Consider the following 26,259-nt stretch of genomic DNA (forward strand, 5'->3'; position numbering starts at 1 on the left):
GGAAACTAAGGGAAGGTCTACACTTAAAATGCTGCATTCAGGGCTGGCTCTAGCTTTTTTGCCGCCCCAAGTACCAAGCCACTGAAGCAAGCAAGCAAGCAAGCAAGCAAGAAAAAGGCCGGTCCTTGAAATGTGCCACCCCAAGCACGGCCGGAATGCCGCCCCTTCAAAGGGGCCACCCCAAGCATGTTCTTCCTTGGCTGATGCCTAGAGCCAGCCTTGGCTACATTGGCGCAGTTGCAGCGCTTAAGACGCTCCAACACCGACGGGAGAATTTCTCCCATCAGCACAGTTAATCCACCACCCTGAGAAGCAGAAGAAGCTCTCCCATCAACATAACGCTGTCCACATGGGGGGAGAAACTAAATATCAAGGGGGACATTAAGTGGAGGTAGGCCCACAATGTAAAAAATTGCAGTGGGGAGAAAAAAATCAGCCTCTTATTTTATTAATATTTGTCCTCTCCTGCCTCTAACAAAGAGCTCCAAACTCTGCTGGAGTCTCCAGCTCTACCCTGTGTAATTGCAAGTGAATTCTTCAAAGCTTTACCTTGGGACAGGAATGAAGGAATAAAACGCAAATCACCAATTTTCAACCCATAAGGAAAGATGTAATATACAGTTCCACTAAAGAGTGAAAAATCCCAGGGCAGCAAGATGACTGAAGGCAGCCATTGTTCCTTGCTAAACACCCCCTGCAGAAAAGCGCCACATATAACGAGGATGAGGCAAGCCAGGGAGAGAACCCAGCTCCAGACGCTGGACAGCAGAGGAAACAGACCTCCAAAAGGAAGATTTGGCAGCTTGTAACCTTTATTTTTAGTTTTTTAAAATTATTTAAAAAGCATAATTAGAAACTGTCAATACAGAAATAATCCTAGCAAACCAGTTAGACATTCCATCGCTTAACATTAGGAAACTTCACATCAGCACCACTAGAGACACAGTCCCCATTCCCCACCCTCTTTCAGTTTAATACTCAGTGGCAGCAGCAGGTAGGCAGCTGCTCCTCTACAGCCAGTAGAGGCAGCACTAAAAAAAAAATCCCACTTCAAGCCAGGAAGTTGGACTGCAGGATTGGCAAGGCTCACACCTGTGGCCACAAAGACCTGGACTCAGTGAGAACTAACTTTTCCACATCAAAACACTCCAGATCAGGTGCACCATTTCCTCACTTTATTGTATCAGTTCCAACAAATTCAGAGTTTTCCTTTTCCCTATACCCTTCACCCCTACCCAGATCTACAAACTCTTCAGCACACAAGCCCCATCAATGTAATTCAAGTTGAGCCCACAGAGTGGTAACTGTGGCACAAGCCAGCTCCATTTCAATAGGAAGGACTAGAGAAGGTTGACAGACTTCCTTCCTGGTACATATGTTATATTCCACATTGGAAGCACATAGGGTGGATGCCTGGTGTAATTTCTGCTGCCATCTGCAGAAGCAACCAGTGCACGTCTTGTCATTCATGCAGTGATCACCCCACTATCCCCAGCTCATTTTTATTCTTGGGTTACCAATGAAACATGGACAGATATGTGCAGAAAAGAGATGGGGGATGGGAAAAGGCAGCTGCTATACACTCCCAACACTTGTACTGGTTAAAAACCTGTCACACGTTCATGGTTTGCATGAAAAAAAAAAATCTTTAAAGTCAGACTGATCTGTGATGTGATTGTACGATCAGGGCTTTTACCACAAACCATAAGAATCTAAAAATGCAGGCAAAATAAATAAGTCTGATTTCAATTTAGCCTTTCCTGGGTGTGACTGGGATGAGTCCAAGCTCATGCATGTCAGTGGGACATGCCCTACCAAACCTAAGGCCAGTGATTCCAGAAGACCATGTGCTGACACCTGAGTGCTGTGTCATCTTCAGGGTCAAGTATGAAGCCAAAACCCCCACCCCTTTCCAGTCAGTATTTCAAAAGAATTGCTTTTTTGCTTAGAGAATCAGTTGATGAACATGGTTACTCAGCAGCCCAAATAGATTCTGCTCCTGCTAAGACAGTCTCAGCCTCTGAGCATATCTTTTCAGGGACTGATGAACTGAGCCCTTATTTTCCCACAAAAGCCAAAGAAGACCAGGGGAATGCTATTTGTTCAGCATAGTGAGACCAGAGTATGTTACCAGAGATAACCCCTACCAACAACCATCACCACATAATGCAAGCAATAGCTTTCCATTTCTTTACATTAGAGAGAGCAGTCATTTCTGTCAGGAGACTCCTGGGAATGATCCTGCAGCAACTGTTGGATCCAGACACCAACCAAAAGAGCTGGATTCACTTCCACATGTTCCATCTCTCTTGAAAGCAATGCTTTGCCACCAGCATTCACATCTGAGTTCAGATCTACTCGTGGATAGGGCAACAAGAGCAGCTTTTTTGGGCAGATTCACACTGTTTTGTTGCTCTCAAGAAGAGTCTGGACTCTCGCCTGGAACAACCAGCAGACCCAGAAGCAGAAGTCACAGGAGTTTAGTTTCATTTTGTTTTGTTTTTTAAAGTTTAAATCCAAATAAATCCCATTTTTTGCAGGTTTGTTTTTAAATATCTCGATACAAACTGAAGAGCAGATACAGCCGAGCTGCACCACAAAGCAAATGCAAAACCCAAGGCCCTGGCCATAAACCTGGAGCATAGCAAAGTGAAACCCAGCACCAGCCGCTAGCCCAGGGGCTGGTAAAGTGAAACCCCAGGCTCCAGCAGCAACCCTGGAACCTAGAAAAATGAAGCTGAAGCCCCAGTAACAGCCTGGAATTCAAAGTGAAGCCAAAGGCCCCAGGGGCACCAGTTGCCAGCCTGGAGCCCAAACAAAATGAAGCCCAAGGCCCTAGCAGCAATCGCTGCCAGACTGGAGCCTACTCAAGTTAAGAACTTGGATTCTATCTTTAAAAAGGTAACTTTGCAGTTCATGATTGGTTGACATTAAGAAGGCATAAGCCAAAGTGACAAGAGGGAGGTGCGGCTGGTTAAAGCAATAGACATTATGTACAAACTCTTGAGTTAATCAGTCCACTTGGTAGGCAACGTCCTTTCTTGTCTACAAGGCGCACTGGAATGAACAGGGGAGGAGAGAAGGGGCAAGAGTCCATCCGATACTTTCTTGGCACTAACACGGTAAGGTGCCAGCGCCTCTTGATAGAAAACATGGAGAAAAATCTTTAAATAACGGCACAAAACTGAGAAAGTCCTCCCAAAGCCTGCCCCAGTGACGTAGCCCAAGTCTAGGAGGGGCTGATCTGTCAGAGCAGAGTCTCTGCAACAGGGAAACGGCATTAGCAGCACCGCTTCTTCCTTTTACTGTTCTTGGTTAGCTTCACTACGTCATTCTGTTGCTGCTGTTGCTGCTTTGCTAAGTTTTCTTTCTTTGCTCGCAGAACCAGCTCTGTAATGCAATTAAACATCTGCAAGAGAAACACAAACAAGTTCAGACCATCTGGGAGTGCAAGCTGGCTGCTGAGAGGTACCCTCCAGAGAAGTAGATGAAATGTCAAAAGCAGCCCATGATGCCACGAAGACCAGCAAGTCAGATTTCAGCACATTCTCCTCACAACCCCTCCAAAGGACAGTGAATTGGGGTCCAGGCCCACAATTCCCTCCCCCACTAAAACCAGTGACTGAGGGTCTAGCCCAGCAGTGCCACCAAGAAGAGCAAGTCAGGGTTTGGCATAATCCTCACTTCCCACAGCACCACCAAGGCCAACGATTCAGGGTCTAGCATTCCCTTCCACTGAGGCAGGCATATGCAGTGAAAAAAAGATCTCTTGGGAAAAATATCTAATAGGCTGATGCTTTTTTATTAATTTTTGCCCTCCAGCTTTAACCTGTATTGCACTGAAGAAAAGTCATCTTATCTGCAGCACCTCTCCACCTAACCCCATCTCTCTCCTTCCCACTGCAACGGCTCATCTGCAGTTTGCATACACGGAGGGTTACTCTTCCTCCCCAAGCAGGATAAATGCTAATAGCAATGAAAACCCCTCCTACTCTTGTTGGTATGTGGCCTCCCAACAGTAACATTTCCATCTCCCTTTAACAGATGCAATATTTGCCATTCCTAGCCTGTTACTTCTGAAAAGTAGCTATATTCCTATTCCCTTCAGGGTATTACCTCTTCCACATTAATGTTTTCTTTGGCGCTGGTCTCAAACACTTGGATCCCCATCTGCCCGGCAAATTTATAGGCATCTTCCGTCTCCACTACTTTCCGCTCTGGGTCATCGTTCTTATTTCCCACTAAAAAGGAAAAAAGGTCAGTGCTACACCTCCTACGCTGGCCAGGCTGCCATAGCAAAGGTTTCCCAGAACAAGCAGCAGGCGCTTACCCAGTATCCGGCAGACATCATCGCAGTTTTGGTTAATTTCATGTAACCACCGCTTTACATTCACAAAGGATTCTGCACTGGTGACATCATAGACAACAATCACCCCATGCGTCCCTCTGTAATACCTAGGGGGTGGGAAAAGGACACAGATGCTAGTTCAAACTTCAGGCTGCTTGGCCTTATCCCTAACACCTTCCTTTGGAATGGGCCTCTAGATCACCCCCTCACCCCACTGGGAGACATTTAATGTGCAACTATCAGCTCATGCTCTGCCCCTAAACATGCACAGTTCTCTGCTCAGTTGGCTCATATGAACAAGTTTCAGAGCCCCTATATTGATAAACCTGCTCCTTCAGGTCCTGTGTGGGCTGCCTGGGACCCAAACAAGGATAAGCATGGTCTTCCAGCTGTGGGAGCAGACAGTGGCAATCCATCCTCCACTGCCTTCCTATTTCATTTGAATCTTGGTTCCTGCACAAATTAAAGACTATTCAATGGTTACAGTCAGGAAAGGAATTTTGCAAGCTCCCCTCCATCTCTCCTACATCATTAGGTGCTTCCAGTTCCTCTCTGGCAACAGCACCCACTATTCCAGCCATAGGCCTTCCAGCAAAGATAATTAAATCATGCCAAATTGTGCAGTAGTTTTGAAATGTGAAAAATGATCATTAGGAACTAACATGTGAACAAGTCTAATTTGTGATCAGATCTCCAGATATAAACTATTCAGAGGTCTGTTTTGCTATTTAGCCCCCAGTTACTCCTTTTGCTTTAAAGTCCCATTCTACTCTGAAAAGCAACTGTGTACTCACAGCACCTTCCTACTCAACAGATCTGCTCCATATGTGCATTCAGAGTCCTATCTGCTTCCTTTAGTGATTAAAAATAAGTGAAATGCAGTCAAAGCTAGTTAGTCCTGCAGAACCAACACAAATTAGAAAAGAAGATGGAGTTTCTTTTTGTGCATCAGAATTGTTCACTAAGTTCCAATTTATTTCACCTGTGCAAACACACACAAAAAATGGAGCAATGCAGGCATCATTGAAAACCTTTTATGGCATGCAAAACCTTTAGTACAAATGATATGCATGAAGGAAAGAACCTTTAAGTTCAGCTTAACATTCAGAGCCCAGTTGAGTTTGCAGCACTGGCAGTTCAGAAAGAAACTTTTCACTTGTGAACTGAGCAAATTTGCTCTGTAAATCACTGAGACAATTAACACTGATCCCTCCCAATAGTTTGGCATTTTTGTTGTTTTTAAAATGGTTTTCTTCTTAGAACCACTCCAAGAGTTATTTTACTAGATGCACTTTTCACGTTTAGCTGTCTTTCCCCTCCTCCTCCTCTTCTTGTGTCTGACTCGGATTAGCTTTTACTAATGCAAATGCGGAAGTTCACAGCAGCCAAAATGAGGCACTTCCCTTAGAAATATTTTTCAAGATTTCCAGAAACAAATCTCTTGCTATCGGCATTTCCACAAGGGATCTTCCTCCCTTTGCTCTTTAGAGATGACAACTGCAACCAACGCTTTGAATCTAATTCTCCCTTTGCTGAATTAATCCTTTCCCAGACAGAAGACACCCCAATCCATCTGTGCACTGTGACACTGAGCACGACCAACTGGACTACACTTCAGACTAGTTCTGATTTCTATTTTCATCTCTGCCACTGACTCACCATAACAGCTTGAGCAAATCACTTAACATCTCTGCCTCAGTATCCTCATCTGTTTTTTTAAGAGAACAACAAATTTGAGCATAAGCTTTCGTAAGCTACAGCTCACTCCCATGCAGCATGCAGTGAAAAATACAGTAGGGAGATTTTATATACACAGAGAACATGAAACAATGGGTGTTACCATACACACTGTAAGGAGAGTGATCAGGTAAGGTGAGCTATTACCAGCAGGAGAGAAAAAAAGAATTAATGATATCAGACCTTTGCAACACACTCAGTGCTTCTCACCCACTGAAGTGCAAAGTACTCCTATCTCTAGAAGGCTTTTCAGCTGTGCTTCTCCCCACTAATTGTTCTGTCTTGGCCTCTGTTTCACATCACCAGGTGGTGATGGCTGCAACTAGGTGCTGTGCAACTTTTTTGCATAGATCATCACGCTTCAGACGTATGAAAGGCCACCATCCGAACCTGACTGCCTATCTGTGTGTTCTCATCTCTACTCTTACATTCTTCAGAAAGAAACCCAGGCATATCAATTTTCTTGCATTGCTTTCTCAGAAACATATGCCATGTGTTCAATTCCCTTGGCATGAAATAGCTTAGACCAAGAATATTCAATCCCAAACTGTTTTTCTAGATTTTGCTGTACTTTTAAACCCTTTAACCAGTTCTCTGAACCAATCCTTTCATGATTTTGAAGTTTGTTAGGCCAATTCATCTTTTCCTCAAACAGAAAAAAATATGAAATTTCCTTTATAACTTAGATTCTTTAGACTACATAACATCTTTATCCTCATGAGTTGCAGTCAGCATCAAAAATATTCTTCCGTGTGAAACAGTGACTTTTACTACAAGCTCTGCTCCCATCGGGGCCTAACATATAGGCACAGCACCTCCCGTTTTGTGCTCTCTCAGCCTGCTAACAAACCTAGTACTGGTTTCAGAGTAGCAGCCGTGTTAGTCTGTATTTGCAAAAAGAAAAGGAGGACTTGTGGCACCTTAGAGACTAACAAATTTATTTGAGCATAAGCTTTCGTGAGCTACAGCTCACTTCATCAGATGCATTCAGTGGATGCATCCAATGAAGTGAGCTGTAGCTCTTGAAAGCTTATGGTCAAATAAATTTGTTAGTCTCTAAGGTGCCACAAGTAAACCTAGTACTGGATCTGGTTTGGTTTTGCTGGTGCTGTGCAATGGACAGATGGTTTACATCTAAATCCTCTTCTTGATTCTGAACTGGAAGACTCTTTCATGTAACATACGTTCTTCAGGTTGACCCATTCCCCCCCCCCCCCCACAATGTTACATTTGTCTATGCTAAACTACCATTTTCTTCACTGTCAGAGATCTCACTCAACATTTCACTAACCTGATGGTTTAATCTATGACTACCTTTATTTCCGGATACTAATCCTCCCCCCCCCTTTATTTTTTTTAAGCTAGTCGCCCCATTTGACGCTATCCATGAATCTTACCCAAGGCCTTGTGTCTTAAGTGGCACATTAGAAATAACTGATGCAGCCCCTGAGTGCAGCACAGTACTGTCACTATATGATCTCATTTTTTATATTGATTTACATTGTGGCCCTACTTTCAATTTTCCTTGTGCTGCACTAAATACACAACTGTTTTATAGAAATTGCCTGGGGGAAGTTGTTGGCTTTGGCAGACGGGTAGGGGACAGACGGGCCTTTCGGCACCCGGGAAGGAGTGGGAGTCAGTTTTGTGTTTTTAACAATTCAGAAGCAATTGAGGCTTTTGATACAAAGGAGCAGATGCATTTTCTCTTTCTCCTCCCTATTTTGGATAGGATGGAGGCCATTTTAAATTTGAAGGAGGGAGGAATGAAATCCTCATTCCCCATTCCTGAAAACATTAACAAATAGCTGCCCCCTGCAACTCAATATCTGCCACAACATCCAACAATTGAGAAAAATAGTAACGTGGTGTTTTCCTAAAAAGAATAGTCATAAAATGCTTTAAACATCAACAGCTATCACCAGTTTTCCGATTTAATGTCCTATTGAGATGAATGGAGCTACTCACACCTCAAAGTTATTATTTCAAAATGTCAACAGACAAAGATTATTGGGTCAATTCACCCTTTGAAGGTTACCTTTCAACCACAAAACTAGAGACTAAAAATGTATGAAAGCTTGAATTCTGGAGTTGCATCATAAGAAGTTAAAATAAAAGAAGGAGAATCCTGCAGTTCATACAGCTGCATAAATGTATTATAAACATTACCCTGATCTTTTCTACAAAACCTTGTAAAATCTTAAGCTGTAAGTACATTATTATTGAATAATTACACAACAGTGTAGTAAATCTTCACAAAACTCCAGGACTGCTTGTTTAAACAATGACAGGTTTCAGAGTAGCAGCCGTGTTAGTCTGTATTCGCAAAAAGAAAAGGAGTACTTGTGGCACCTTAGAGACTAACAAATTTATTTGAACATAAGCTTTCGTGAGCTACAGCTCACTTCAAATGCATCCGATGAAGTGAGCTGTAGCTCACGAAAGCTTATGCTCTAATAAATTTGTTAGTCTCTAAGGTGCCACAAGTACTCCTTTTCTTTTTGTTTAAACAATGATATCCTTAAATCAACCCGCTACACCTTCCCATTACATCTCTTCTAAGGCTACTCCTATAAAAGGAGGAAACATTTTAGAATTAGCATGTGGGACTTGCTGCTACAGGATACTATTGAGTCAGAAAGCTTAATATGTTTTTTAGAAAGGGATTAGACATTTATCAATAGCACCTGCAGTTACAGTAGTCTGTTTTATATTACAAGTGGAAGCAAATCTCATGCTTCAGGATATAAGCGGATCACCACCCGGTATCAGGAAAAAAAAAATCTCCCTCTATTTGCTGGTTTTGTATCAAAGTTAGATTGAGCCTGGAGATTAACACCTTCCTCTAGCATCCAAAACTTGCCACTGTCAATAAGAGGACACCCAACTAGGTGGGCTGTTGGTCTAGTCCAGTATGGCATCTCCAGAGCCATTATTGTTAGTTCACTGGTTTACAGTTTACATGTTTGCCTTTTCCAGTCCTCTGGAATCTCACCTGTCTGGAGTGAATTCAGTGTTTGTTAAAGTTCACCATTTCCTTACTTATTTCTTTGAGGATTATATGCATTCATGCATCTGACATCAGAATTTTTGTTGACTGAGTACATCTAATCTTTTAATAACCATATCTGGCATTCAGTACACCACAACTCTACTTCTGTTGTTCTGGAAAACTGATCCCTGACTTGGACATATCTCCACCCTGTTCTTCTACAAATGCATGGCAGCTAATCACTCTATAATTACTTCACTCCTTGAGTTAAGCCCACACAATCCTTATTTCAAGGGGACTGGATATAAACTACAAACCCTGTTAAAAACTGTTCTATACTCACAAATGTACTTGAGCAGACCAAGCACGGAAAGATGCAGCGCATGCAACTCTCACAACTTATTCGTGACCTGCAATGTCCCCAGAGGGTTTGTGATGTGCACATATGGGATTACCAGGTCAAAACTAAAATTCTCTTTGGATTTAGGAGAAAGTCAACCCAGCTCTCTAAAGTTAAGTGGCTAGTGCACTAGTCACTGCTCCACCTAGACACCAATAACCCAAGACCCCTGATTATTTCGTATGTACACAGTCTTGCTGCCTTTGACATTTTGCTATTTACTGTAGGATTTTTTCAGTCTATTTTACTTTTCCTGGCTTTCTCAAAAATAATTCTCCTGCTCAGCTTCCTTTACATTCCTTGACAGCTCCTGTGTCGTCTTCAGCTTCTGTAACTTAAGTATGTTGGGCTTTTACAGAGAGATGACTTGACTGCAGCTTCTTATGTCTTCCCATTTTGTACTACAGACTTGCACTCAGTTCAGTCATGTTGCAATTCTAAGTCTTCCCAGCAGCACTTCAAACCACCACTATTATAGATTCATAGATACTAAAGTCGGAAGGGACCATTCTGATCATCTAGTCTGACCTCCTGCACAACGCAGGCCACAGAATCTCACCCACCCACTCCTACGAAAAATCTCACCTATGTCTGAGCTATTGAAGTCCTCAAATCGTGGTTTAAAGACTTCAAGGAGCAGAGAATCCTCCCTCAAGTGACCCATGCCCCATGCTACAGAGGAAGGCAAAAAACCTCCAGGGCCTCTTCCAATCTGCCCTGGAGGAAAATTCCCTCCCGACCCCAAATATGGCGATCAACTAAACCCTGAGCATATGGGCAAGATTCACCAGCCAGATACTATAGAAAAATTATTTCCTGGGTAACTCAGATCCTACTCATCTAATATCCCATCTCAGGGGATTAGGCCTATTTACCCTGAATATTTAAAGGTCTATTAATTACCAAAATCACGTTATCCCATCATATCATCTCCTCCATAAACTTATCGAGTTTAATCTTAAAGCCAGATAGATCTTTTGCCCCCACTGCTTCCCTTGGAAGGCTATTCCAAAACTTCACTCCTCTGATGGTTAGAAACCTTCCTCTAATTTCAAGTCTAAACTTCCAGGTGGACAGTTTATATCCATTTGTTCTTGTGTCCACATTGGTACTGAGCTTAAATAATTTCTCTCCCTCTCTGGTATTTATCCCCCTGATATATTTAGAGAGAGCAATCATATCTCCCCTCAATCTTCTTTTAGTTAGACTAAACAAGCCAAGCTTCTTGAGGTTCCTTTCATAAGACAAGTTTTCCATTCCTCGGATCATCCTAGTAGCCCTTCTCTGTACCTGCTCCAGTTTGAATTCATCCTTTTTAAACATGGGAGACCAGAACTGCACACAGTATTCCAGGTGAGATCTCAATAGTGCCTTGTATAACAGTACTAAAACCTCCTTATCCCTACTGGAAATACCTCTCCTGATGCATCCCAAAACTGCGTTAGCTTTTTTCACAGCCATATCACATTGGCAGCTCATAGTCATCCTATGATCAACCAATACTCCAAGGTCCTTCTCCTCTTCCGTTACTTCTAATTGATGCGTCCCCAGCTTATAACTAAAATTCTTGTTATTAATCCCTAAATGCATAACCTTACACTTCTCACTATTAAATTTCATCCTATTACTATTACTCCAGTTTACAAGGTCATCCAGATCCTCCTGTATGACATCTCAATCCTTCTCTGAATTGGCAATACCTCCCAGCTTTGTATCATCTGCAAACTTTATTAGCACTCTCCCACTTTTTGTGCTGAGGTCAGTAATAAAAAGATTAAATAAAATTGGTCCCAAAACTGATCCCTGAGGAACTCCACTAGTAACCTCCCTCCAGCCTGACAGTTTGCCTTTCAGTATGACCCATTGTAGTCTCCCCTTTAACCAATTCCTTATCCACCTTTCGATGTTCATATTGATCCCCATCATATCCAATTTAACTAATAATTCCCCAGGTGGCACAGCATCAAACGCCTTACTGAAATCTAGGTAAATTAGATCCACTGTGTTTCCTTTGTCTAAAAAAATCTGTTACTTTCTCAAAAAAGGAGATCAGGTTGGTTTGGCACGATCTACCTTTTGTAAAACCATGTTGTATTTTATCCCATTTACCATTGACTTCAATGTTCTTAACTATTTTCTCCTTCAAAATTTTTTCCAGGACCTTACATACTACAGATGTCAAACTAACAGGCCTGTAGTTACCTGGATCACTTTTTTTCCCTTTCTTAAAGATAGGAACTATATTAGCAATTCTCCAATCATACAGTACAACTCCTGAGTTTACAGATTCATTAAAAATTCTTGTTAATGGGCTTGCAATTTCAGGTGCCAATTCCTTTAATATTCTTGGATGAAGATTATCTGGGCCCCCTGATTTAGTCCCATTAAGCTGTTTCAGTTTCGCTTCTACCTCAGATATGGTAATATCTACCTCCATATCCTCATTCCCATTTGTCATGCTACCATTATCCCCAAGATACGCTTTAGCCTTATTAAAGACCAAGTATTTGTTTAGATATTGGGCCATGCCTAGATTATCCTTAACCTCCACTCCATCCTCAGTGTTTAGCGGCCCACTTCTTTCTTAGTTTTCTTCTTATTTATATGGCTATAGAACCTTCTACTATTGGTTTTAATTCCCTTTGCAAGGGCCAACTCTACTTGACTTTTAGCCTGTCTCACTTTATCCCTACATGTTCTGACCTCAATAAGGTAGCTTTCCTTGCTGATCCCTCCCATCTTCCACTCCCTGTATGCATTCTGCTTCTTATTAATCACCTCTCTAAGATGCTTGCTCATCCAGCTTGGGCTACAACTCCTGCCTATGAATTTTTTCCCCTTTCTTGGGATACAGGCTTCCGATAGCTTCTGCAGCTTTGATTTAAAATAATCCCAGGCCTCCTCTACCTTTAGATGCATAAGTTCTTCAGTCCAATCCACTTCCCTAACTAATTTCCTTACTTTTTGAAAATTTTGAAGTCAGCCTTTTTGAAATCAAAAACCCTAGTTGCAGATTTATTTTTGTTAATCCTTCCATTCAGTTTGAACTGAATTAGCTCATGACCACTTGAATCAAGATTATCCCCTACAACCATTTCTTCTATGAGGTCCTCACTACTCACCAAAACCAAATCTAAAATGGCATCCCCTCTAGTCGATTCAGCAACTACTTGATGAAGGAATCCATCAGCTATCGCATCTAGGAAAATCTGAACCCTATTATTATTATTACTAGCACTGGTCCTCCAGTCTATATCTGGGAAGTTAAAGTCTCCCATGATCACGCAGTTTCCATTAGTATTTACTTTATTAAAAACATTAAAAAGGGCTCTATCCATATCCAAATTAGATCCCGGCGGTCTATAGCACACCCCAAGCACTATCGTAGGGGAGGCTCTACTAGTTTTCTTCCCCAATGTAATTTTTGCCCAGACGGACTCTGTCTTATCCATTGCATCGCTTCTTATTTTTTGACATTCTACCTCATTGTTGATATACAATGCTACTCCACCACCTTTGCCTTTATTTCTGTCTTTCCTAAAGAGCACATACCCTTCAATACCTGTAGTCCAGTCATGACTACTATTCCACCATGTTTCTGTTATCCCTATATCATCTGGTTTCACTTCCTGCACCAGTAGCTCTAGTTCCTCCATTTTGTTACCTAGGTTCCTCGCATTGGTGTACAAACATCTTAAATTTTTGCTGTTTGGCCTCGCTCACATTTTGTACCCTATTAGGCACAGTCATTCTACAGCCAGTATAACCTATTAGACTGGTATCCACACTGCCCCTCCTCCTTATATACATTCTCCTACCCAAGGCTGTAGCCTCTCTTACTTCGTCTTCTTCCCTCTCAATGCTAAAATCCGGCGTGGAGATTAACTGGACATCTCCCAACCATCTCCCCCAAATTCCTAGTTTAAAGCTCTCTTAATTGCTTGTGCCAGCCTCCATCCTAGAAGTCTATTTCCTTCCCTACTCAGATGAAGTCCATCCCGAGAAAACTGTCCTCTGTCCATGAATGCCTCCCAGTGGCCATACCCCCAAAGCCGTCCTTACAGCACCACTGCCTAAGCCATCTGTTGATAGTCATAATCTTGTCACACCTTTGTTGCCCTTCTCTAGGAACAGGCAGAATCCCACTAAAGATCACCTGAGCCTCGATTTCCTTAAGCGTCTTCCCCAGCCTAGCATAATCTCCCTTAATACTTTCCAGTGAGAATCTAACCGTATCATTTGTTCCCACATGAAGGATAATTAGGGGATTCTTTCCCACTCTCTTTAGGATCCTTTTCAACCTCAGGTCTACATCCTGTATCTTAGCACCTGGAAGACAGCACACCCTTCTATTCTCTGGATCAGCTCTGGTTACAGGCCTGTCTATTCTTCTCGATAAACAGTCCCCGGTCACATAGACCTGCCTTTTCCTGGTGACGGTGCCATTCTCCAGTCTCTCCTCTGTTCCCTCTGGCTGCAAGTTCTTTCCATTCCTATTCTGCCTTGTAATCCTCTTCAACCTATCCTGTATCCTCCTGGGGCTCATATTTGGTGTAGTCTCCATTGACTCTTCCCCTTTTCCTTTAGGACTAGCCGCTCTTCTCTTCTTCCTTGCCCTTCCACCTTCAGCGACTACCTGATGAGCCTCTTCTTCGTTTTCCAACTCTGCAAACCTGTTCCTAAGCTCTATTTCTCCTTCGCTAGCCCATCTTTTCCTCTGCCTGGTTCTTTTAGTCACATGCTTCCACTGACCACTTTCCTCACCCAGTCTCCCCTCAAAATTCCCCAGCCCTGCTTCCATCTGCAAGTCTGAGCTTTTCCCTTCAGATACCTCATGTCTTTGCTCCATCATCTGCTCAAACCCCTTCCTAAACTCAACCAGACTTTCCACCTGCATCTCCAAACCTCGGATCTTTTCCTCCATCAGTTCTATCAGATGGCATTTCATGCAGAAAAAACTCTTACCAGGTCCCCCCTCCAGGATCATGTACATAGCGCAGCTTCCACATCCAGTCATCCTCATTGTGTCTTCCACTACATGAGTCACTCCCACTGCTGCCTCCGTTTGTCATAGCCTTCCCACCTAAATCCTGTTAATCTTCTCCTCCAACAGAACTCTCACTCAAACTCCCCTGTTTACAGCTCTGTTTGCTAGCTCCTGTGCCGCTGCAGCTGTCTGACAGATGCTCTCAGACTTCAAGCTTGTTTACCATACTTGACTTGACATCTACCTGTAAACTCTCTTTAGCTGCAAAAAAGATTTACTGGTCTACAGCAATAGCCAAGGATCAGCTTTTCCCCTTTCAATCCAAACAGGCACTGCTACAGCAACCTAAAGTTTCAACCATTCTTTTGACAACGTATTAGCACCCAACCCATGCTTTGTTTGGCCAAGCCCTTCTGTACACGCTATAAGCTGGTAATTTGATCTGCTACTCAGTTACTCCCTTGACAAAATTCTGGATCTACAATCTTGTTGTTTATTATCTATTTGGGGAATATGGTCTACCTTAGAGGAGGCTGCCTCATGCCTACTGGCCAACTAAAGAGGAAGTAGCAGCATACTCCAGAAGCCACAGCCAGAGGAAAAAGTTTTTCTACTACAATACAGTCTTGGAGCAGCTTTTCCACTTCTTCCTTAAGTATGTGCCATCAATGTCCCATAGGGGGCTGAAAAGCAAAAATGCCCATTCATATATATAGAACATATAACATATAGAATATCAGAGTTGGAAGGGATCTCAGGAGGTCATCTAGTCCAACCCCCTGCTCAAAGCAGGGCCAATCCCAATTTTTGCCCCAGATCCCTCAATGGCCCCCTCAAGGATTGAACTCACAACCCTGGGTTTAGCAGGCCAATGCTCAAACCATTGAGCTATCCCTCCCCCCAATATATATATATATTATATATATATATATATAAATATACCCAAAGATACCTTTTGGTATGAGCATCTTGTAAGTTTAAGTGTTAAAGCCCTAGTGAATTAACAGGCAAATATTACTGCTTTTTGTACCCTACTGACAATTTTACCTTTTTCAATTACCTGGCTCCCATTGATAAGTTTGTTTTTGCAACTGACAGTTTAAGTATCAGTACTTTTCCTTCACTCTGTACACAATTTAAGATTATTTTTGTATATCTGCACATTCAGTTGTGTGCAAAGCTGGACATTTTTATTGCTTGTCCATGGAAGGTTCTGTGGCAGCCTGGTAACTACCCCAAAAACTCTGCAATATGGGAAAACATGGGGGCTCGTTATTCCCTCCTCATATTACAATTTGTCTTCAGCTCACTCAGAGAAGTTGTAACAGCAATAGCACTAAATGCATCAGGAAATCCAAAAACCTTCATGTAGAAAGCATCCTCTATGACTCTCAAAAGTTCTTGTTTTTAAAATTATTGTGAGTGGAAGGAGAAGCAAAAAGGTTTACACGATATATTAGTCACTTCAGCAGCTATTCCTGTCCTCAAAAGTAAGTCTCATTTCCAGGTATTCCCCTTTAATTGCTGGGCATTGTGGTTTTCGGATCTAGCTTGCATCAGCCCCCATAGCCTTGTAAACCAAGGCTCATTAACTCAGAGCTGAAGTGTGGCTGCGAATTCTGAAAACAGGAAGGTGCATTGCTGAATCAGCGCAAATTCAGCCAGAACAAGTGACCCATATGCACAGCTGATAAGAACTTTAGCAATGCCTTACTGCCTCCCCCCTCACCACTTCCTTTCTGAAACGGGCCACAGCATTGAAACAAGAAGTGATGTCACGCACAAGATCACTATGAGAAGTAATGAAGTCTGCAGTGCTTTTATGAAACAAGTCTCCAGCAGTATAAGTGAAGAAATGCAGAGGAAAAGGGATGGAGCACAGTTCACCGATTTCTAAACATCCAAACCTCTCCCAAAGGCAGCAAACCCCATGATGCTTTTTATTTTGGGGTAGTTACCGGATATGTTATATGAAAAATGACCTGCCTCAGTTTATTGACAGAAGCCGAAGAAGTCAGTTGTGAATGACTAACCAAATGAAGGAGGAGGGGAGATATGATTGCCCTCTATAAATACATCAGAAGGATAAATACCAGGAAGGAAGAGGAGTTATTTAAGTTAAGTGCCAATGTTGACGCAAGAACAAATGGATATAAACTGGCCATTAACAAGTTTAGGCTTGAAATGAGACAAAGTTTTCTAACCATCCAGGAGTGAAATTATGAAACAGCCTTCCAAGGGAAGCAGTGGAGGCAAAAAAATCTAACTGGCTTCAATACTGACCTTGGTAAGTTTTGTGGAGGGGATGGTATGATAGGACTGCCTACAATGGCATGTGGCTCATCTGTAACTGCTAATAGCAAATATCCTCAACTGCCAGAGATGGGACACTAGATGGGGAGGGTTCCGAGTTACTACAGAGAATTCTTCCCCAGGTGTCTGGCTGGTGGGTCTCGCCCATATCCTCAGGGTCCAACTGATCACCATATTTGGGGTCAAGAAGGAATTTTCCCTCTGGTTAGATTGGCAGAGACCCTGGGAATTTTTCACCATCCTCTGCAGCATGGGGCATGGGCCATTTGCAGGTTAAACTAGAGTAAATGGTGGATTCTCGGTAACTTGAAGTCTTTAAATCATGATTTGAGGACTTCAGTAACTCAGCCAGTGATTATGGGTCTATTACAGAAGTGGGTAGGCGAGGTTCTGTGGCCTGCAACATGCAGGAGGACAACACTAGATGATCACAATGGTCCTTTCTGGCCTTAAAGTGTATGAGAAAACAGGCGCTTGGGTCCTCCCAGTACAAATTTATTTTATACAGAAAGGAAACAAGGGATCCATTTCCAAATGTCTTCCTTCCTCTTTCCCCAACACCACTCTGAGCAGCCCAAATCCACTGTAACCAGTTATAGCAAATACATTTCATTCTCCTGAGCTCTCAGTGCTGCAGCTGCAGCTCAGGGTGTGGTTTCTTCAGGAACAGGAAAAGCACTGCAGTTGTTCAAAGGACAATGAGCGTGAACTGACCTCAGACCAAGAAGAAGGTTAACATTCTGTTGGTGTCTGTTTCAACAGAACACTATGTACTTTAATCTAACCATCAGAATGTCCCTTCACCATTCGCAATTCCAAAAAGAATCCACATATTTGACATTGAATTCTTAAACCTCAAACTCCCCATTAAAACTACAAAACTAATAGAGAGGATTAATATTTTGGACTTCTGTAGCACATTTTGCAGAAGGTTGAGAAGCTAGATTTACTGATGTATTAAAAAAAGAGAAACATTCCCAGTTTTACAGTTGGGAAACTAGAGGTAGAGGAATTAAGAGACTTGCCCAAGATCATACAGAAAATCTGTTGCATAGCCAAGAATCCAGGAATCCTGCCTCCCAGTCCTGTGCCTTAACCATAAATCCTTCATCCCTAATTATCATGGAAGAGCTTGAAAAAGAATCCCCACAAACACAGATAAACCACATACGTGAGAAACTGCCATGCTATAATAGCCAAGCTGCATTCCAAGAAGCCCATAATATCTAAGCTTAGAGACACATTCAAAGGAGCCCAACTATACTCACGTCGATGTGATAGTCCGGAAACGCTCTTGTCCAGCTGTGTCCCATATCTGTAGCTTCACCTTCTCTCCATTAATCTCAACTGTCCGGATTTTAAAATCCACTCCAATTGTGGTAATGTAGCTGCCTACAGAGAGGAAGTGTGTATGCAAGTGAAAACACCAAACCATGTTCCCTTTAGACTTATCACATTCACTAGGACACATGTCTAGGCTGCAGCTGGTGGTAGCTTCAGGACTGTCACTTTCCCTCATCTATTTGGGCTCCTTTCAGACAGGTATCTCAAGCCACATTTTTATTTGTATAATAATTATTCAAGACACCAGGCTATTTTCTACCACTGATGCCAAAAAATCAAATCCAGTGGCAAAAAAAAAAAAAAAAATCTATTTCAAGAAAGTTATTCCAACACCATACCAGTGGTTGAGAATAAGCACCAAATTAATCAAAAGAGGGGTAACAAATACACAAATATTTTACTCTTGAGAGCTTGCAGGGCAAAATCTATCTAAACTGCTAGTGGAATCACTCTTTCCTTCGACTACAATCTATTATATTAATCTCCTCCTGATAACTCTGAATCATGTTACAAAGAATTAAATTATAATGATTTAACTATAGTACTTCATCAATCCTAATCCCACAGGATCAATGGAAGGTTTTACAATGGGCAGAAGTTTGCATGGTGCAATGGACATTTAAAAAATTGAACTCTTCCACAGGATTCACACTGATCTAGACACCAAGCGATTTTCACAATCAAAATGCAAGGATTTTGTGTGGGCGTGCCAAGAGAAATGGAACTGGGAAGATAACAGATTTCTAAAATGGCTAGCAGTGCCAGGTTAAGTGAACTCCCAGGATGAGAGTTCTTTAGTGCTAGGACAGCCCTCGGCCAATTCACCACTGGAGGAAAGGGAACACTCACCTGAGAAAGTATTATCTGCGAAGCGTAACAGCAAACTGCTTTTTCCAACACCTGAGAGAGGAAAAAAATACTGAGTTTTGTTGGAATAGAAGTAACAGATGGTGGTATTTTGTCTTTCATTCACTGTATTTTCTGAATCCCATTTAATTCCTTCTTCTGTAAGATAACCTAATTCTATCAGTTCCTGATCAAAGCCTCAGAGGAGAAAACTGACACGAACAGAACTGCAGGTCTGATCTCAAGTGATCTATTGCAATTTCCCCAACTTTCAGTTCCTGGACCAATAATGCTACAGCAGGCATCCCCAGCAGACAGTCTAAAAAAATCCCGTCTCTGTGATCTTTTGTGCCATGCCTGAGCACCACTGCCTATCTCCCATTCAATCATGTACACTTGAACCCACAATGAAATTTGGGTTATTTGGGCTTGTGATCAGGGTTTGGTGCTAGAATGGGCATTTAATGGAAGACAGCAAGCACAGACTAACACAGCCAAGGTAAACTAGTGCAATTGCTCAAGAAGATTGGGAACCATTGTTCTATACTGTCATCTAACAGGAAGCAGCAAGTATTCCATACCGCAGGATCACTCTGAAATTGCATCCTTTGCACAAGATGTTTCATATAACAATTTTAAATGCTTTGAACAGTACTTCATTCAGGTTTTCCTTAAACAATCTGCAGTCACAATCCAGCATTTCCAGTTTCCCAGTTTCATGGTAACATCTTGCACACACCTGCTTCCAATAAAATCCACCACAAAGAACCGATTCCTTCACAACAAACCCATTGGGTTTTGGCATCAGGAAATCCCAGCTAGTCATTTTTGTTGCTTCTTAGAAGAGACCCTTAGCTCCAGTTTGCTCTCCTGATCACGGTAACTGACCAATGTTATTTCCTCTCATTTAAAACTAGGGTCTATCACAGGGGCGTGCAAACTTTTTGGCCTGAGGGATGCACTGGGTTTCGGAAATTGTATGGAGGGCCAGTTAGGGGAGGCTGTGCCTCCCCAATCACCCCGGTGTGGCCTGGCCCCCTATCCGCGCCCCCGCCCAGCTGTTTCTCGCCCCCTGATTCCCCCCCATCCCGATGGCCCCCCTGGACCCCTGCCCCATCCACCCCCCCTGCTCTCTGTCCCCTGACCGCTCCCGACCGCCCCATCCAACCCCCCCTTCTGATTGCCCCCCCTACAACCCCTACCCCCACTCAACCCCCCTGTTCCCCGCCCTCTGACCACTCCTCCCCCTGACCACCCCTGCCCTCTATCCACCCTCCCATCTCCCTTACCGCGCTGCCTGGAGCACCGGTGGCTGGTGGCGCTACAACTGCACCGCCTGGTTGGAGCCAGCCACGCCATCGCGCAGCACAGAGCACCGGGTCAAGCCGGGCTCTGCAACTGTGCTGCCCCAGGAGCTCGCCGCACCACCGCCCAGAGCATTGCACCTGTGGTGCAGTGAGCTGAGGCTGCACGGGAGGGAGGGAGGACAGCAGGGGAGGGGCCAGGGGCTAGCCTCCTGGATCAGAACTCAGGGGCCAGGCAGGAGGGTCCCGCGGGCTGGATGTGGCCCACAGGCCGTAGTTTTCCCAACTCTGGTCTATCAGGTGAGTGCTTACTCATGTTAAGTTGCCTGCTCATTGAGAAACTGGTTAACACAGTCACTATTAACAAATCTGCAAGGATTTCTGTAGGACGACTGCACAAAGCTCCTATAGTTCTTCACAGTCTTTTCAAATTCCTCCAACCTCCCATAACACTAAATGGAGTATCTTCCCTACCATCCCAAAAATCCACGTCTCATAGGCCAAGAGCATAAGCCTAGCCAGTACTTGCCTAAACATCTAGAGCAGAAAAGGTAGCCTCTCACAGAAGATGAGTGTTATACGGAAGGCAATATTGACAGCCAAGTTACAGTTGCCAGATGCTGAACACCCATAGAAGGTGGTTGATAACAGTTGCTCAAACTTTGGAGAGGGCTGCACTAGCAACATGCCAAGAACCCAAAGGCTTCATATAGATTATATAATAAACGCTGTTGCAACCACTATCAACTTTCAAAAAGATGCAGCTTGCTGAGTCTACAGATCCCAGTGAGCAGCATGTCATCTCGATCCAAGTGGCCTCAACACCACATGTTGGGTCTTATAGTCTTATCAGACTGCATCTCTACATTTAAGACAAAACCAACTGCAAACAACACTGTAGAACTCCCTGGAGAGCATATGACTTGCATGTCGTCAGGAGGATCTACTTCAGTGGTGGACAATGTCTTGACCAAGGGCAATCACCAAAAAAGTTTGTAACAAAAAGCCAAGCCTCCGGAATTCAGGAAATTCTAGCTGTTCCCCAGATGACCGATCTCATTCAATGAACACTGCCTATAAAGCACATTGCTCATATACAGAGAAAGCACACGGCCCATGGCCCTGACTTCCTATGGACGTACATTTTAAGTTCGGGGGGGGGGGGGGGGGAGGGAGAGAGTCAATAGAGCTTCTTCCACTCATGTGAAAGTAAGAATTCAAAAGCACTGCCTTGCCTACTAATTTTGTGAAATCTAGTAGTGCATAAATTTGCCCATTGCAGCTTTCAAAACAAACCCAGCTCTAGCTGAATGAAAGAGCAGACACAAGCATGCAAGTGATAGACTATCTGTACATTTCATTTTTAAAATTTTTGGCACAACTTGGATGGCTAAGACTACAATCTCCTTTTCAAAATGACCTGTTTTAAACACGAAAACCTACTGTCCTTTAAACTCTGTCAATTCCATATTGTGCAAATGAAATGTAACAATCCATCCAACAACATTGCATTTCTTAACACTAGGCTTTTCTGTAAAGATCAATTAATGATGCAAATGAAATGTTTCTGGAAACTGGGACAAAGCCTTCCTCTTGGGATTAAAGAGAAAACATTAACAATCAATACTTGTAGCTCTACAGTGGATTTAACTGATAGAACCCCAAGCTGCAGGCATCCAATCCTCTCACAATCAGGTCATACACAATTTCTCACACTGGGCACTCTCCAGCGATTAGGGGCTTTGCCCAAGTTAAGAAATGCCAGCAAAGAGATTTAACTGATCAAAAGAAAAATCTTCCTCTCTAAAATAGGGCTCTCTCCAAATAACCAATCTTGCCTAAATTGTTTTGAAACCTACTGGCAGGCAAGGAAGACAGTATTTAAACTCTACTCTAGTAAAGCGATCAGTATGCTACCACATGTGCCCTCCTCTCCTTGGGTTTTAGAATAATATCCCTTTAAAAAAAAAAAAAGGACCTTATTTAAAATAAGGACTCTGTAAATACTAGTCCTATCTTTCTTGCAGCCCCAGGAGCAGCATTGAAGGGGCCACAGTGTAGTATACACTCAACCACTTTTGATAGGGAGCTGCAAGTTTATTGAAATGACAGTTCCTAGGATCATGCAAAAAGAAAAGGAGTACTTGTGGCACCTTAGAGACTAACAAATTTATTAGAGCATAAGCTTTCGTGAGCTACAGCTCACTTCATCGGATGCATTTGGTGGAAAACTGTTTTTCCACCAAATGCATCCGATGAAGTGAGCTGTAGCTCACAAAAGCTTATGCTCTAATAAATTTGTTAGTCTCTACGGTGCCACAAGTACTCCTTTTCTTTTTGCGAATACAGACTAACACGGCTGCTACTCTGAAACCTAGGATCATGCAGTGTTCTGTTTTTATCCAAATGGCCATATCACATTGCATGCTGGGACCTGCTGTCTTAACAAGTCACACCTCTGTAAAAAGATGAGGGTGGATACCATATACTCCATTTTATTTACATTAAGTTTCAGGATCTTGAAGGGTTGCGACTATGGAACTTAACTGGGTAAAGTTTGGGGACCCCTATATAGAAGTAGAAATCCCCCACCTGCATTTCTGGTGCACTTCAAAATAGATCAACTGACATGACAGATGGTAAATTCTATTATTTGCCCTTCAAAAGTGTTTCAAATTCTGCAAAGCCTTTTAAAATCAAAGATCAGACATTTTCCCTATCTTCAACCAACAGGTTAAGGTTTTAGGCATCCATGATTAGTAGATGGAACATATACATCCAACACATACTCCTCCTCCATTTTAAAGATCGAAACAAGACCCAAAGCTTATTTCTAAGTTGATGAACACATACACAAAGCTTCAATTGGGCATATCTTGACAAATACTAAAGAAAAACTTTATTTTTAATGTTAAAAACATAGGAATTGACACATTGGAAACAACATTCCTTAGGGCATTCTGAGCACAGACCAAACCCTCTAGACTGTACTGAACTGCAGGTTATATTATGAGGGAAGTCCTTCCTCATCCCAGCTAGACAACAGCATATGCCCTGAAAACATGAGGTTTGATTGCCCTTGTACAGTCTATTCTAGCTAGTATAAATGCTGAGGTTATCCTTAGGTAAACACATGTCCTTTTTTGAACCTTGTTAAACTATTTGCCTCAACACCCTGTGGCTGCAAGTTCCACAGGTTAAAAAGAGACTCTGTAAAAAACAAAGGAGAGACAACCGTTTCATTCTTGCTGCAGAAGGCCTCTTCGTAGGCCAGTGGTGAGACAGGCTTGCCCTAACTAAGTGGGGCTAATCCTGTAGAAGTCCACCAAGGAAGCTGGCTGACGGAGGGTGTGTTTGCACTCACGCTGGTGGATAAGAAGCCACCACTGCAGCTCTGGCAGGGTTAGGAGGTGGCAGCCATTCAGTCTACAGAAGTTTCTGCCTCCAGCCTTTGCTCACTGAGTATCACCCCCCCTTGTCGCTATGAGACCGGGCATTAAGCCTGGTCAGCCAGCCAAGCACCAGAACAGCCCTTCCACCCCGCCTCCAATCCCCCTACCCAGACCCGGGCACAGACGGCCCGGCCGTGCCCCCCGCCCGGCGGCATCGCCCCTTGCACAGACCAGCGCCCCCGGCCCGGCGCTACCCCGCCGCACGGCGCCACAGGCCTCTCTCCCAGTCAGACGCCGCCAAGCTCGCTCCCCTCCCCCGTCAGGGGCGCGGGGGGCTCCAGCCCCGGGGAGAGGCCTAGCCCCACCGGCCCCTAGGCCCGGCCCCGCTCCCCTCCTCACCGCTGTCGCCGATGATGAGCAGCTTGAAGAGGTGATCGTAGTCTCTGGCCATGGCCGGTGGGGAGCGGAAGCTCCGGGCGGCGGGAGAGGTGGGGTCTCCTCAGGCGGCGGCGGCTCCGGGCCGGATCCACTTCCCGAACAAACAGCCGGAACTGACAGCGGCAGCGGCAGCCGCAGCAACACCCGAGTGCTCACACCGCGCACGCGCACCGCCGCCGCCGCGCGGCTACCCTACTGCACATGCGCAGTACCTCCCCGCCCCGTCAGCCCCCTGAACGAACGCTCACTTCCTCCCTCTACCTGACCGCCTTACGCCCGTATCACTCCGAGGCTAGCGAGGGGCTCAAGGACGCATGCGCTTTCTGGCGCCCGAGGCCGCTGTGTTCCGGCGCATGCGTAGTGAGGGGCGGAAGTCCCCTCAGTTGTTTTGGCGCCCATTTCACAGTCATGAGGCAGTGTCCCTCCCCCACAGGAATCCCACCGTCTTCCTCAGACAGGCCCCCCGGCCCCTGGGACCTGCGGTGCCAGGGCCCTTACCCACCTCTGCCTCACAGCAGGGAGCCACCGCAGAGGCCCCCTCCACTCTGATGCACGGGCTGCCCAATGACAGGTTGCAGAGCCAAGGCCCATGGCTCCCACCTGCCTCACCCGGGCCACCTTCACCCGACCTTGAGACAGGGCCCCAGCCAAACACGAGAGAGGCTGCAAAATGGTGGGGTTTTTAACAAAAACACTGAACGTTGGGCTCTGGTTGCCGTCTGGCTTCCGAGCCCTGGGGGGGAGGGTCACGTTTTCAAGCAGCCACGAGCAGCTCTGTGAAGGAACTTGCTGCCTTTCTTTAAAAATACAGGCTGAGAGGGCCAGTCCCATGACTCTGGGAGCTGAGGGCTTAAGGAAAAAAAACACCAACTCTTGAACGCCTTGGCAGCCCCGCAGCTGCTATTGCGTTCCGTATGCTGGAATAGCCTCCCGCTCAGGCAGGCCCCGCCAAAACCGGCTCCTGCCATTCTCTCTCAGGCTGCGTGGCCCCTGACAGCTTCTGAAATGTCCTCGTGTGTCATACGGCAAAGGGCTCCCTGGCAACTCTGGAATGAAGTTCTCATTCTGGATAGAACGATGCATCCCTGTGCAGTGGAGACACTGCCTGGTCCTGCATAGCTCTGCAAGTGGGCCTGCAGCTACCTCATTCTTCGTACGCTGAAATCCACCGAGCATGAAGACGACCCACCTCTGCAATAATCCAATATGCAGACGGAGCCCAGGGACTGCTGCTCTTTTTGCTAAAAAGGAGTGGCCTATGGTAAAGGGCAAGGCTATGCCTACGCTTATATGGAGATTAGTCCAATAAGACGGACAGCTGTTATTTTTTTGTATGCAGCTGCACCCGACGAAGCTGTACAAGGAGTCATCCATCTTCCATGGAGAGGTATACAAGAGGGGCTTCCATTTGTCCTGCAGCCACCTTCTTTTTTCAGAGATGGAGGTCACTGTAGTATTCTGTTTTGTCTGCTAGATTAACTCCCAGCAAGGCTTCTGTATGAGCACACTTGTAATGACTATTGCAATTGCAAAGTTAGGTTCACACATACCTGAAAATTTTGAGGTAGAGCTGAGACAGAGGACTGACAAAGACTAACGAAATTTTAAAAATTATTCACAGAAGCCTTTGCTTTAACAATATTTTCCCAAGTTATTTTTCTATAGAAATATTGTTCTTGTTGGTGTTAGAACCAAAACTAGTATTCCTTTTAACTTGAAGTCTTCAAATCACGATTTGAGGACTTAAGTAACTCAGCCAGAGGTTAGGGTGACCAGATGTACCCTTTTTAAAGGGACAGTCCATTTTTGGGGACTTTTTTTTTCATAGGCACCTATTACCCCCCCCCCCCGTTTTTTCAGTTGCTATCTGGTAACCCTAGTTAGGGGTCTATTATAGAAGTGGATGGGTGAGATTTTGTGGCCTGCAATGTGCAAGAGGGCAGAGTAGAGGATCATGATGGTCCCTTCAGACCTTAGTCTATGAGTGCGTCTTTGCTTAGCATTTATTCAGGATTTTTTTCACTTAAATTTTTTGGCATACACTGCAAAGATGCACTAGCAGGAGATGAAGAAACCGCTACAACCAATGTCCTAGATACTGCATGTGTCTTCAAAGCAATTACAGGAATGTCAAATTTTGTTTAGCACAGATTCAAGC

The 26,259-nt window shown here is 44.1% G+C and overlaps 1 protein-coding gene across 1 annotated transcript; it reads right to left on the reverse strand.

Annotated features, from left to right (window-relative positions):
- Positions 1 to 794: 794 nt before the first annotated feature.
- On the reverse strand, positions 795 to 24,458 carry RAB35 (RAB35, member RAS oncogene family). Its single transcript, XM_038373747.2, has 6 exons — positions 24,063 to 24,458; positions 18,971 to 19,021; positions 18,046 to 18,169; positions 4,331 to 4,455; positions 4,117 to 4,241; positions 795 to 3,409 (listed from the first exon to the last, which is right to left on the reverse strand). Exons 1-6 carry the CDS (start codon positions 24,112 to 24,114, stop codon positions 3,281 to 3,283), a joined length of 606 nt encoding a protein of 201 aa, XP_038229675.1. The 5' UTR covers positions 24,115 to 24,458; the 3' UTR covers positions 795 to 3,280.
- Between the last annotated feature and the right edge of the window lie 1,801 nt (positions 24,459 to 26,259).

The sequence above is a fragment of the Dermochelys coriacea genome, chromosome 15, assembly GCF_009764565.3.
Source record: "Dermochelys coriacea isolate rDerCor1 chromosome 15, rDerCor1.pri.v4, whole genome shotgun sequence".
Taxonomy (NCBI): Eukaryota; Metazoa; Chordata; order Testudines; family Dermochelyidae; genus Dermochelys; species Dermochelys coriacea.